Source organism: Aythya fuligula, chromosome 10 (genome assembly GCF_009819795.1).
Source record: "Aythya fuligula isolate bAytFul2 chromosome 10, bAytFul2.pri, whole genome shotgun sequence".
Classification (NCBI taxonomy): Eukaryota; Metazoa; Chordata; class Aves; order Anseriformes; family Anatidae; genus Aythya; species Aythya fuligula.
The window spans coordinates 3181175-3196050 of NC_045568.1; the positions used below are offsets into that span (position 1 = coordinate 3181175).

The 14876-nt window shown below is 43.1% G+C and overlaps 1 protein-coding gene across 1 annotated transcript; it reads left to right on the plus strand.

Moving 5' to 3' along the window:
• The first annotated feature begins 7976 nt into the window (after positions 1-7976).
• LOC116493080 (E3 ubiquitin-protein ligase TRIM63) lies at positions 7977-11842 on the plus strand. Its single transcript, XM_032194222.1, has 4 exons — positions 7977-8150; positions 8626-8784; positions 9959-10120; positions 11234-11842. The coding sequence occupies exons 1-4, from the start codon at positions 7977-7979 to the stop codon at positions 11840-11842; spliced, it is 1104 nt and encodes a 367-aa protein (XP_032050113.1).
• The last annotated feature ends 3034 nt before the right edge of the window (positions 11843-14876 follow it).

The window sequence follows — 14876 nt, forward strand, 5'->3', positions numbered from 1 at the left end:
TTATGTGTGGGCAGATTTCTCTTTGTGCTTGTCACTGCCTGGTCATGCTGACAATCCGTGACCTCATCCCACTGCAGCAAAATGGCCAGGAGCTAGTGACAGCGTGGGACAGGAGGACCCTGACTAGCATTTCCAGACTCCGCTGTTCTTTTGTGATCTTTTCTCTCCCCTGTCCATCAGTGAACTGGCATGAGGGGACTGCAGCAATAGCAGCTTCCTCTGACCCCAGCAATGCCAAAGGCCTCCTTCTACAACGTCTGCTTGTGCTCTGCCACCTCATACGGCAGTGCACCAGGCAAAGCTGCAGCCACCTACGTCTGGTGTGTCTTATTTTACTGAAGCTACAAGGGATTCATACAGTGCAGCAGCTGCCCAAGGAGCAAACACACCCTCAGCAGCCGGAGGTAGAAAAGCCTGGGTGGGATTTTGTCCCCACACCAGGCCTAGGTTGGTTCTACGGGGAGTTCCCACGTCATCAAAGGGTGATGAGAATTTTCATTTTGGGGGTGGGGTGGGTGGAAGTGGGGGAGATGCAAGGAGGAGTTTTTTTTATGTACAAGTCAGCTCCAGTCTACAACTATGAGTCTGTCCCATCAAGCATCATGTTGCTGTAATTGGTAAAATGTCCCTGAAAGCACACTGCAGAGGAAGATGTAATTGGTCCAAGTGGTTTACAGCAGCCTGGAGTAGAAGTTGCATTAACTTTAGTGCCTGAGAGTGTCTGATCCCTCCACTACCACAAATCCAGTCAAAATGAAGGACTCACCTGCTTCTGCACAACTCATCCTGCTCCGGCAGCGAGCTGGCTGACTGTCGGCACTGCCTTCTCCACTGGCTTTGGGCAAGTCCTGGTCTGCTGGTGAGGTTTTTTTGGCTCTTTTCTCCAGCCATATAAAGGGAAAATGGAAATACTCTGTAAAACACCATGCCAGCTGTCAATGAGGGCTGGAGTGTTCCTCTCAAAGCAATTAATCCCTGCAAGCCATCACATGGTCCTTGTTAATATGCTTTAACTTTTGGTTAGCCCTGCAGTGGTCAGGCAGTGGACTAGATCATCTCTGAAGTTCCCTTGCAGCTGAACTAATCTATTGGTATTCTTTCAGCTACAGGTTGGTTCTAAGCGTTACATGCTAAGGCAACATGGAACACGCACACAGACACAGACACAGACACACACACACACACACACACATTTCTACCTGTTAATTTTCCATACAGAGACAGCACTCACTTTGGATGTTAATTTCTATCAATTTTTAATTGTAAATGTTTATTCTGCATCTTTGTGAAAACAATTGAGAGTCTCCTCCTGTGAAAAATACGTGACCTTTTGTTCATTTTGACTCCTGGATGAAGACAAATCTTTAACTACCAGATAAATTCCTCTTGCCACTTCTTTCACTTGGCTCCACGTGTCTCTTGAGAACAGAGTGCTGCTCTGAGGCAAATGCTTGATTTTTTTCTCTCTCCACCCACACAGAATAGTGCAGGAACAAAGAGCTGAGATTTTCCTGTGGCTCTTGGATCAAAATCTATTTATTCCAGGCCTGGGTCTGTCAGCATGTCAACTGTGCATAGCTGACTGCTGACAAAGATTTCTTCTGCATTACCCTGCCTAGTTTCGGGTGTAGATAGTTCACGCATACCTAGCTACTTTATAAAGCATTTTGAGAAGGGAAAGGGATCTTAAGTCTCTGATGGCCAGTGACTTCAGGATGCAGTATTTGCTTCATTCTTGTGCTTTCAGGTTGCTGTATAATCAGTAAAAGGCCATCTAGAAACAATAAATTGAGATTTATTGCTGTTCCTCCTTTTCCCTCTCCTGCCATACTGCACAGAGCCGAAGAAAAGCAATGGGCAATGACAGCAGCTCCCACACGAGCACAATGCGTGGCACATTCTCACTAAAATCAGTAGTAGAGGTTAAAATGAATTCCCTTTGTTTCAGTGACATGGCATAAGAGGTTTCAGTGGCACTACCTGGTCTGCTTTGCACATCTGTTTTCTACAGATGACCGTGCAGTCAAATTACTTTTGATTTATGACATATGATAGGGTAGCAGCTTAATAATAATAATAATTAAAAAAAAAAAAGAAAGGACATGCTTTCAACAAAGTAACTTAGCAAGAGATGATTCCCATGTTTGCCAAATGAAAAGTTGCTCTCCAGACAGGAGGCTGGAGACCTGATGGAGATCAGAAGTCCTACAGGACCAATTCTGAGAGGTTTGTGTCCAACCTGATCAATATTCCCTTTTAAACAATCGCAGAATTATAGAAAGCAAAGCAAGCTCCCTGCTTCAAGCTTCGTACTCTTTAGAGTGAGTACCTGTAAAGGGCCATTCCTCATTAATGGCATGGAGATGTGTCTGGGAGGTTCAGACTGGGTGTTAGGAAAAGGTTCTTCACTGGTGGCTGGGCACTGGCACGGGCTCCCCAGGCAAGTCATGGCCCTGAGCCTGCCAGAGTTCAAGAAATGCTTGGACAATGCTCTCAGACACGTGGTCTGATTTTGGGGTGGTCCTGTGTGGAACCCGGAGTTGGACTCCATGATTCTTGTGGATATTCCATGATTCTGTCAGCCAACACAAGAGATACTAAAATATGAAAGTATTTTAAAAAAGAACCTGACATTCAGAAGGAGACATGTGAGACACTAGTTGGATATTTGAAGCTGGAAACTGAGGTAGAAGTCAAGATCCAAAAGTAGCACACAGGCTGGGAAGGAATTCCATGGAACAGGTTACTGCCTTACCTGTGAACCAGCAAAACAAAAATCAGGCCGAGTTTTTCTGAGCCTATACATCTACCAGTGAGAAAATTCACCGTGCCAGCAGTTTTGCATCTAGGAAGGCAGAAGAGAGACACAGTATTGCAGAGGTCTTTTTCTGTGCAGCTGTGACTTAGAAGCATGAGAAAACGTATCACCACAACCCTTTGTGACAGCTCCGCACTGCCCGACAGAACAGCCTGTGCTGGAAACGCCACACAGACACAGCAGCAAGTGCCTCCTGCTAAAACCCTGCAGCGAGCCTGGGACAGGCTGGTGGCAGGGGGGAAAGTGCTAAATGCTGCCAAGCGTCAGTGCTTCATGCTAGCACAACACAACACCGGGGAGCTGCTAGCATCCTGAGCCTGGCCAAGTACAGGGGAGTCTCAGTGCCAACAGGGGTGCGAGGCCACCCCGCTGTCGCAGGCATTTCGGTTTGTGGAATTTCTGCACTGCTGCCTTGGACAAGTTTTGACTCCCACTTTGTTTTTCCTAGATCTTTATTACAAGATCTCAGCATATCCTCTGAACTGTCACAGCAGAATTAGTGAGAGCTTTAGATTAAACAGTTAATCTTCATGACTGCTGAGAGGTCCTGAGTCAGCTGCTGAATCCTCCGCATCACCTGGCTGTGGCCAGCAGCGTCCCTCCTCCAGGGTCAGGGAGCAAAGCCATGCACCCGCACACAAACATTTCATGTGCCCTACCGCCAAGGACAGTAAGGAAACAGACCACTCCTGGGTTTAACTTGTGTCTGAAGGCCTTTGTTCAAAGATGTTTGTCCCTCCACCAGCATTTCCTCACCAGCCCCACCTTCAGTGACAGCAAAGAAGGAAAATAGGATCCCATAAGGGAGAAACCTCTTCCTATTACCTCATCTTCTGCTGTCCAAGGTCTCACCAACCATGGTCCTGACAAGGCTTCAATCTCATCATTACCTTCAGTGAGGCTTTTGCTTCAGCTGATAGAGGTGACGCTGTCAGGGCAGCTACAGCCACGGGACAGCAGGCAGCCTGGAGGTGCTCCATCTCCTACAGCACCCGGGCTGGCAACCTGTGAGACAGCAGGAAAAGACCAACCCTCTTCCAGTGGCTTCTGGAGGAGAGTGGATAGGGACCCATGTATTACAAACAGTGGACTAAATAGACTTATTCACGGGACACAATAAAACAACCTATTTTTTTCTCCCCTACTTTAATTAAACTCACAGCTTCTATGCTCCCTCTGCCGGTTACGGACAAGTGCCAGCTGCAGTACACTGCTGAATTATAAACTCCAGTTTCCAATACAGCCTAAGGCTTGGGACTAATCTTTAGAACACCTTAGAATCCTTAAAAATAGGTTCCTACACCTACTCAGCTATTTTACAGTTACACTTTTAGTAATAAACATTGAGTCAAATTATCTGTATACAGACACACAAAAACAAGAAATCTACCACCCATACCCATTTTGCAAGGGATCTATTCAGTTCCAGATAGGCTCAAGAAATTGTGTAGATACAGTTTGTTCACCCTTTAAACTGACTCAAAATAGCACCCAATCTAAAAACAATCAGCAACAAAAAAAAAAAAACCACCCATCAAACCAACCAAAAAAACAAAACAAAACAAACAAACAAAAAACAACAGGCAAGCCCAAATCCCCAAATGAACACACACAAAAAGAGAAAAGAATATGAACATCATTGACACAATCCCATCCTGTCCATCCTGACTGATCTACCCTAGTGCGCACTAATATGGCCATATTTCTCAGCAAAATTACCACTAGTCCATTTTCCTCCCCTGCTTCAGTAACACCAGTCCTGCCTTTTAAGAAAACACTGGACCATTTACGAGGAGATCAGAGATCTCACATGTCTCTGCACCCTCGTACTAACCAACTAGTAGAAGACTTAACGTAAAAAGCCACAGCAACCTACTTTGTCTGCCAGCCAGAACTTGGAAAACTCCTTTGAGATACCCTACATACCACAAAGCCAACACACAGAGTACTGCCCTGGGGTCTCAAAGCATCTTTGCTGAACTTGTGCTTGTGTACTGGAAGACACACTGTGATTATACCCACCCCAGTGGTCAGGCAGAGGAGGATACCCACATATTAGCACAATATGGCTTTTGACAGTGCTGATAACTGTTTATTGTGGCATTTATTGCATGCCATAATATTGCACTAGAGATTTAATATTTATTCTAAGAGAATGACACAACTGTACTAATTAGATTTGAATGTAAGGCAAGCTGCCCTTCCGCAGCCAACAGAAACTTCCAAATAGATTTAGGATGTCTCACTGATAATAACTTTATCAGTGGTACAAGTAACCATGGAATTATGGTTGAGTTCTGAGAAAGAGTTACCTGAGCTCAAGAAGATTCTTCTAGCTCTTTAGGTAGATCTATTCTCAATCCTTATATACTTTTAAAGATTAAACGTACACTGAGTTACTCAAAAAAGTAAGTGTTCTGTGTTGCAGGCGAAGTGCGTGGTTATGGGAAGGGCTTCTGTGTAGGCCAGCAGGTAAAGGCCTCTTTTTCAAAAGTTACCCCAACCGTGGGCAGCATAAGGGATGGGTTTAAATAGCCTGACTCCAAAGTCTCAAAAGGAAAAATCCGCTCAGACAGCAAATAATTGGTGTTAAAAATTCCATTGCCAAGAAGGGTTTCATGTCTCAGAAATTAGTAGGTGGCAAGCTATTAAAAATGAGTGGATGTTAAAATACTACTCATCTATGACAGCCATACCTATGTATGTGTGTCTTGAAAGGCACAGTTTCCATTTAAGTACTCCAATGAACATTTTGTCATAGCATGTAATTTTTTCCCCCAAAGTTTTACTTAGTTTGCCAAAAAATTACCTTTTATACATCCATTAAGGAGGATATGACCTCAATAGCTATCTTTTTTAATTACATCTGATTTCCATTCTATTGGACAAGTGAAAAATGACCTGGTTCCATCGAAATGTTAGTCCCGTCCAAAACTCAGCTCATATTTGTGATTCCCTCTATGTACCAGAGAAGGCAACATCATCCAGCTCTTTGCCCTGGCACGCTGCCACCAGGCGTGTTTCAGCACCACATTTTGGCCTGTGCTTACATAGTGAAGGACACAACACAAATGCTGTGGCTATCAGGTTAGCTCCATAAACCAGCAGCAGCGTGGGACTGTTACCTGCCCTGCCTGATCTATCCAAGCGATCTGACCTCTGTGCTATCGTAAGAGTTAGCCAATGTCAGCCAGGAATTAGTAAGTTGTATCCTGGACTTCCATAAGTGAGTTTCCTTACATTGCAATGAATTCTACCAGTTTCAGTGATAATTTGCATGCAGGCAGTGAATGGCTTCCAAAGACTGAAATGGTAAAGACAATGAATGAAAAAATGCCATAGCTTGAAACAGAAAACTGGCTCTGATTCAGCTCTAACTCATCAAACACCAAACAGTGAATATATCTCCTTGAATCCTGGTTGCATTGCAGCCCCACTACACACTAAGAAAAGGGCTCTACTGACAGAAAAACTTATTCCACACTAATTTAGAGTACAGAAAATTCAAAGAGAATGTCCTACATAATAACATGAAGCAAAAAACCGCTCAGTGTTGGCAGTAACATTGGCTGACTGCAGTACATGATGCAAAGAACACTGTACTTCCCACACAAGGTTTCCACACGCTCTTATTGATACTTCCCCTCACATGCCTATTTTTACACCTGCACAGCCCGTCTCCGTTACAGAGCACACCTCCCTAGAGCATCCTCTGCTAGTCTGCACCACGCAATACAAGGACACACAGATTATGGAAAAGGAGAAGGCCTAGAGATGAGAGTAGCAACAGGCTGCTGTTGGAAAACAGGGATTACAAATCATTTGCAAAATGCACCAGTGACTAGAAAGCTCTGATGAGGTTACAACCAGACGGGACGTTCAAGCAGGCATTTTGTCTTCAATTCCTAGCATGGTGCCTCACCTTTTATTCCCCTTGGTTTCTCTGGGAAAGGTTTGAATGAGAAGGATGGGGGAAAATAACTCTCCTTAACTACTGCACTGAGGTTTTCTGGCTGCACTCCTAATTTCTATGTAATTCACATGGGTTTGCTACATACAAATTTATGTATGTCACAGACTTCAGTGCCAAATCTTCACTCCTGTGTAGGACGACTGTCCAAAGTAAGCAAAGCCAGCTCTGCCCCAGAGTTTCAATCAGGCCCACAGATAACTGTGGGTTGGGCTAGAGATGACAAAAGATCAAACACAATTCCTCTAACAGTCAGGTATTAACATCCCAAAGAAGCTATGTCCGATCAGCGTGCGTGCACACAGGCACTCTACCCACCTGTTTATGGCTATACCTCTTCGTTTATCTTGATTTTTTTTAGTCATTAAACTATTAATTCTGATTTCCTAGATACTGTGCAACATACGACATACTTAACAGTAAATGAGAAATGTCTTATGTGATTTCTACATCCATCTGAAAGCAGTGAGACTAGTGTCTTGATAAATATGCTGCTCTTACTGACGCCTGGGGTTATGCCTGTTGGAGACTTAACACCAGGCACAGAATCCATTAATGCATTTCAGTATCTGCCAGTAAATCCCCAGGAACCAGTTACTGGAATGTTCCTCACCCAGATGCCATGTTAGCTTTCAGTGTCATGTGGGATTCCGTTCTCTAAAACACGTTTTAAAGAGGTTAGTGATAAAAAAGAAATGTTGCTAATGAGGTGTAGGCTGACTTTCTGAAGAAGCTTTCAGCACAAGGTAATGAAAATGTGAATTGCAATGACTGAACAAAAGACCCAATTCTACATGAAAACATATAGGCAATAAAATAATTGACCACCCCAAGGAACTTGTCTTGCACTGAGATTCAAAACTCTTAATCGGAGCAACAGATGCCGGCCTGTTTCAACACCTCTGCGTGTTAAACACCCAAGAGAGTGCTTACATCAAGACCAAGGTGTTCCTACAGGAAGGAGCACATCCTGGTGAAAAAGAGTGACTTTGCGCACGGGCTCGGTGAGATCAGAGATGCAGAAGATCCAATTAAACTGTCAGCGTGTCAAAGAAGGGAGCTGCTGCTGCCATGGAGATGTTACTACAGAGACTGGGGCTGATTCTAGAATGCCAGTGCCAGGCTGCCAGAATAGAGGGGCTGCAGCAGCAGCCAAGAAAGGTCTTCCTCATGTGGTGAAACACCATCATGGAAGCCTTAAGAGAGGCGCTCTTGTGCCCCGTGTGTCTGGAGCTGTTCACCCCTCCAGTCCTGGTCCTGTCCTGCGCACACAACTTCTGCAAGCAATGCCTGGAGAAGATCCTAATTCACCAGAACTGCCACCACGTCAATGGCCATTTCCACTGCCCTCTGTGCCGCAAAGTAAGTAGGGGAGAGCTCTGGGGCAGCTGGGACCTCTTGTAGTTAGGAGACTTTTGTTGTGGTTTGAAGTGGGAGGTACGCCCCAGCTCTTCATCGGAGGGCCACAGTTCTTGCAAGGAATACCGTGCCACACCACAGCGAAAGGAAAGGAGCAGGTCACTCCCCTGTTCCCTAACAGTGTGGCACCCGTGTCACTGGTCCCTTCAATAGCATCAACTATACTCAGAGGCAAAGTGTGGGCAGGTGATACTTGGGAGCCTCAGAGCTAAAATATACATCTTTGAATGAAATGGGCACGTAGGTATTTCTGTACTAGTTCACTGTGGTCCAAAACCACGTGTACAGAATGTCATAAACATTACAGAATGTAATAAATAAATAGATGTGATGCGTCTTTCTGTGTTATACCAAATTATCAAAGCAACAAGCCATTCCTGTGTCCCTCAATCTATTTTACAATTTTTCTCATCTGAAGGTAATTTATCTGAGAGGCAGAGGAATCGTCGGCCTGCTAAGAAATAGCCTAGTTGAAAGTATCCTGGAGAAATTCAAAGATGAACTTGAAAAAAACTGTGTGCAGGAGAAAAAACAGTTGTCCCAAACGTGTGAAGAACATGGGGAAAACGTGAACTTGGTATGAATTTTTCTCTACTCTTTTTACTTTCAGGAATTTGCACGCTTTCTGTCCTGGATGTATCAAGTACATGCTAAATAAAAAATATATATTTACTGGAAGTTTTAGTGGACAACCAATACTTAATGAAGGCCTTAAACATAAAGTCCTTACAATATCAAAATATATAATATTAATCTATCTCAATTTATTCCAATATAGAAAAATCAGTGAATACCGACTATTGTTAAGATTTCCTTACCCAGAATAATTTTATCCACCCCACTAATTGTAAGCTTTCTGCAGCCACTCACAAGCAGCTTCGTAAACTCCAAAAGAGCTGTAACCTTTCTTGAAAATCAAGCTCAGCCTTCTAGACTGAGTAACTGCAGAACTGAATCTACTCCTATTGAGGATGACCGAGTGGTGTGTCATCTTTGCCTTTTCTAAGCAACATACCAAAATGATTAAAAAGGGCCAGAATTCCCTTCCATAATTCATACCCAATACTCTATTTCCCTGTTATCTACTAATGAAGTTAGCTGCAGAAGCTAAAGTTGCATGGCTAGAGGTTAGCACAGGCGTAGTCCCACTGAAATCAAATCTCTGAGAGGCCAAGCTCTCATTCCTCAAGTCAAATAGTTCGGTCACTCTACTGCCGCTGCAGCACTGTCACTCAAGCTTCTCATTCACATACTACAAATAATGTAAAGTATGTCTGCCTCTTGCTTGCTCTTCATTCTTACATTGCCATGCCAGTATCCCCTGCTGCTCCACCAGTGGAGCCATCGCTCATCGCTTTTCACACAGGTCTCTGCCTTTATCATGCATGATAACGCATGAAAAGCACTTCCTGAACTAACCCACGGTTTTGTTTTCCCTATAAAACACATCTTGTGTGTGCTGGTAGCAAAATTCACAACACAGCGGAAGGCAGTACATTTTTTTTTGGACAGCAAGCAAGTGGCATGTAGTTTGGCAAAATGTGTATCATCTGTGCTGTCCTGCAAATATCAGTGGAACAAACGCAGCGTAACAGCAGTCTGTGTTTGCAAGACAAACACTGCAGCACCACCAGCAATACTCGGTTCTGGCAGTTCTAACAGCAGCTAATAGCAGGCGAACCACCAAGCTACTTGACTCATATCGCTTTTCTATAGCTACTAACTCTCCTCGTGTATTTTTTTCCTCTCAGATGTGTCTGACTGACGACGAACCAATATGTGCCATCTGTAAACTCTTTGGAAAACACAAAGACCACAACGTTGCTAAAGTATCAGAAGCTTACCAGGGAAGAAAAAAAGAATTTATACAAAAATTACACTTAATTCACAAGAAATCTGAAGATGCCAGGAAGGTACAAGTGACATTAGCCATAACACTAGCAAAATCACATGCTCCCTGGGTAGATTAGAGCCACGTTTGAGGATTTTAGAATGGAATTGAATAGTTCAATTGGAAGGGACATACAAAGACATTGAGTCCCCTGCCTGAGCAATGCAGAGCCAACCCAAAGAACGTATTTTAATCTAACGATAGATTTTGGCCCTGGCCAGACAACGCCTCTTGGGCTCTCCTTCACCTAGCTATAACGTGAGATACGCTTACCAAAGCTCTTCCCATGTCTTCAGAACTTGGTTGGGTTCATTACGTGGATGGAGAAACATGGATGCTTTACTAGGATGTATTTACTAGTGTACTAGGATGTATTACTGAATGTGGGGTTGCAAATTTAAACTGCTGTTCTCTGCAAGGGACGTGCAGTACGTGCCATGTACCATCCCAAACACCTGCATTTAAGTAACACCTGTACGGAGCTCAGGTATTCCTCTGGGATGCCTTGCCTCCGATGTCCTTCCTGGGGAAGTAGGCTCACAATAAGGTACTTCAGAGCTGGGCTGGTGGAAAAACCTGCCACCTTGTTACCCTTTGAACTTCATCCAAAGGTATCTTGAGCTTGAATAGTGCCTAAGCCTCAAAGCAAGTAGCTTATTTGAGTGAAAAATACAGAATCACCCCCAGTTGGAAGCAACCCACAAGGATCATTGGGTCCAACTCCTGGCTCTGCACAGGACCACCAAAAATCAGACCCTGTGTCTGAGAGCACTGTGCAAATGTTTCTTGAACTCTGGCAGGCTCAGGGCTGTGACCACTACCCTGGGGAGCCTGTGCCAGTGCCTGATCACCTCTGGGTGAAGAACCTTTTCCTAACACCCAGCCTGACCCTCCTCTGTCGCAGCTCCATGCTGTTGCCATGGATCCTGACGTTTCAAAAGGCATTTACAATTATTTGTATTTTCATTTGGCTTTGAGCACTAGTGGGTGCCATAATTGCTAAGCTTTTAGAGCAGAGAACCCACAAGGGGTATTGTATTTTGAAAGTTAATAATGCACTTGACTATTCTAAACATGACTGCTCAGAGACATGACTATGATGCAACAGAACTTTTCATCAATTTATTTCACTCAGGAATGTGAAAAGCTGATTAGTGAATTAACAGCTGATGCTACTGACACCAAGGTAATGATTGACACGGTTGGAACTGGTCTGCTGAAGGGCATATTGTACAGGATGGCTGAGCTGCGCTCCAAGTTACGCAAAGACTATTCTACGAAACTGGAGACACTGCAAGTAATCTCAAAAGAAGCTGAAGCTCCCGGACAGCTTTGTCATCAAATGGAAGCCCTCCTGGAACAGCATGTAAATTCTGTACAATTTCTGCAGGAGGACAAAAAGCTCAAGGAAAGAATTGAGAAAACGCTAGAAGGAAAAGCTTTATATCAGGATCAACCAACATACAAAATTTCAGTGAAGCAGTATTTTGAAGAGCTCATCAAAGGAATTAACATCAAGGATTACCTCTCCAGTGCATGCCAGGAGACGTTAAAAAGTACCACTGACATAGCCAAGACATGCAGATCGGAATACCCTGCCTTTGTTTTTTCAGGTCAGAGTCCTGATCAATCCTTCTGCAAACAACTACTGCAACTATTTGAGAAGTCAAATAAGATCAACCAAGATAATTTTGAAAACGCAGCTCCATCCACACTGCAGCACTGCAGTGAACACCAGCACTGAAAAGTTAGCTTTTACAGATTTGCTGAAAGGATGAATTAAAACACTATCTCCTAACATTTAGCTTTCATTTCCCAGTCATATGTGCTGCCTATGTATTCCACCAAACAACTGAAAATCACCTTGAAATGTGAACAGAATGAGAGGTATCTAATGTCAGTCTGCGCTCTGCTGCATTCTTTCTTGTTCCACCACAAATTAGAAACTGGTTGGAAGGTGGCAGTAGAAGAGTAGCCTCAGACAGTAACACAGGCTGCCTAAGAACGTGGATTTAGAGCTGGCAGACAGGAGACTGTGCCCAACACCTCCTGTGAATCAAGCCTCCTTCTTGTGACTCTGACAGCTGCAAATGTTTCGAGTTTATTAAAAATGTAATTCACATCCCAAGCCCTAAATTTGAGCTTTAAACCACAAACAAACACAGTTAATTCCTTATAAACCTACCTACTAAGGTAAGCTATAACTTCCATACGGGAATTCCAAAGTAATTTACAGTTGTTTACTTCTATAAGGCAATTACAAAGGAATTTGAAATTGTTTTAAAATGATAAACGCTAGGCTACTACACTTCATGTATTTGATTATCTTCCTGATTATTTTTTCCAGTGATGAAGCAAAGAAGAATTAACGATAGCTTCATTTAAATTCACTTTTTAAACCGCAGGTATGGGACCTATCTACCCCTTTTTTTCCTTACATCACTTCTCTACATTCCTTTCCTAATTTATACAAAAGCATTTCTGCTTCTCAGGGTAATTTCTGCCCAATTTCTACACATTTTAACTTTGGAAAAATGAAAAGTTATCAGATTGATTTTCCCTTGACTCTTCTGGTAGTATCAGAACTACTTTTTGGAAATCTAACAACCACAGGACATGTCAAATGCTATTTCTACTATCAGAAAAGAAATCCACAGGGCTCTGGAGATCATTATGCTGTACACCTGGACGATTTCCTTCTAAAATGTCCTTTCAAATCAGGCCCAGGGCTGGTACTGATCGCAGCCCTGACCCTGAGGGCTCACAGATCAGCCCTGCGTGCCCACACCCAGTCCCAAACCTCCTTGTGCACGCACAGATGTTGCTAGTGAGGGTGAATGATGAGACTGAGTCGAACTGCGAGAAAAGCTTCAGTTGTTCCTTGTACATATCTAATGTAATAGATAATGTCAATGTGATAATGGAAAATCCAGAAACAAACCGAAAACAGGTTTCACTAGATCCAGTGCTCTGTGACCATTCACTTCTACATTAGGCCCAAGTGCTTCCCCAGCCTCAACATTGCCAGGTCTTCTGATGCCTTTTTCACTTCTGCTACTCTGACTGTCTTCGCATTTCATGTAATTTGCACAGGCATGTGAACCAGCATTTTTTCTTTCATGTCACAGAATGAATAGAACTGGGACCAACCACAAATTTTATCAAGCTTTCATCTCTTGCTTCTCACTTAGACCCTGACAAGGTGCTTCCCCAAGGTGCTCCTCAGGTGCTGCTTAACTGTAATGTATACTGTGTTTAAAAGGTAAACTGAGCTTCACAAGACTAAGGTTACAGCTTGTAATCACTTGCTGCTGCCATCAAGCAGTGCTTTACAAGTCAAGCGTTTAGAATAATGTCACTGTCATTCCTGATCTTTTACATGTAGCTTAACAAAAGCTCACTTACCATATGAGGAAATCCTCAGCGGCCAGTGGCATGGCACCAGCTGCCTACTGCCTCTACCAGCCAGGGCCACAACTTAGGCTTTTTACATCATCTCTTTTCCAAAGAACTTTATTTATCAAATTTGTCATAACAAGTGGTTTATACACCTGAATTCCTTTCTTTTGTACTCATACCAACTGTGTTTGTCCATACTGTTTGCTGTCAATATTCTGTACACTGTGGTCCACTTTCGGCTGGGGAAAAGACTTCAAACTCTCCAATTACTATCTGTGGTAAAGAAACAGAGAGTAAGGTGAGCAGACCTGTTTGGCACTACTTTGCAAAATCAAAAATTCTTCCTAGAATATTACACTGCAGGACACATAGTTTCAATGTCCCTTAATCAACTTCAAAATAACTACCACAATTGAAAGTCACCCCCTAGTCCAAAGCTATGTGCATTCCAGTAAAACACATAGACTGGCATTTCTTGTTAACATACAAGACATCAGTTTCTCAAAAAGTGATAAAATGATTCACTTTCTGAAGAAAAAATGCCGCTTCAACAACTGTCTGGTGTTTGATTGGATACGCTGTAGAATTGTTCTGGTTTCTAAGCCAAAAACAATGTCACTTCCCAATTATGGGTATAATGAACAACGGCCACCCATGAATCAGCTTGCATCTGGCAAAGCGGCAGGCCTGAAAGAACACCATCAGGCAGTAAGTATTTCCTGCTCTGAAAATAAATGTGTCATCTATAGAACGTTTCATTTTTGAAAAATGCTTCTGTATCCCTTCTTGTTTATCTAACAGCTGGAATCAACTTCCTTATTGTAGCACTTTGCTCTGCTAGCAAATCCTGTTCTGTCCAGCAATCCTCACTACAGACAGCATAATCTGTAAATTACTAGAAGCGTGCATTTGAGTTTACATAACGCCTCTTAGAACCTTTCTGAACATAACTCCTGAAAAATAAAACTCCATAATGACTACTTCTTGTAATTTTTTTGTCTCTGCAAGAACAAGAATTATTACAGTGCCTGGTTATAATACAATGGTAAAATAGCATTTCACTGTGGAATGTTTTAATCGGACACTCATCTTTTCTGGGTGTTCCTACCCCATCTTGTGACCTAGCGTGGAAGTGCAGGAGCTACAAAAAAGACCCTCGTGCCCGGTTAGAGACCCGATAGAAGGTTCTCACCTTAACAGGGGCTGCAGCTTCCGTATTCATAGAAAATGAGTCAAATTTCTCCTAAAAATAAAAAATTAAAAAGTAATTTAGCATCTGGCAGAATTTATGTGTCAAAGTTTTACCTGAACAAGGATGAAAGCTGCATTTGGGTTTGCCTATTAACTGTTGAGGCATCAGTACTTCGTTTTTTCCAGAC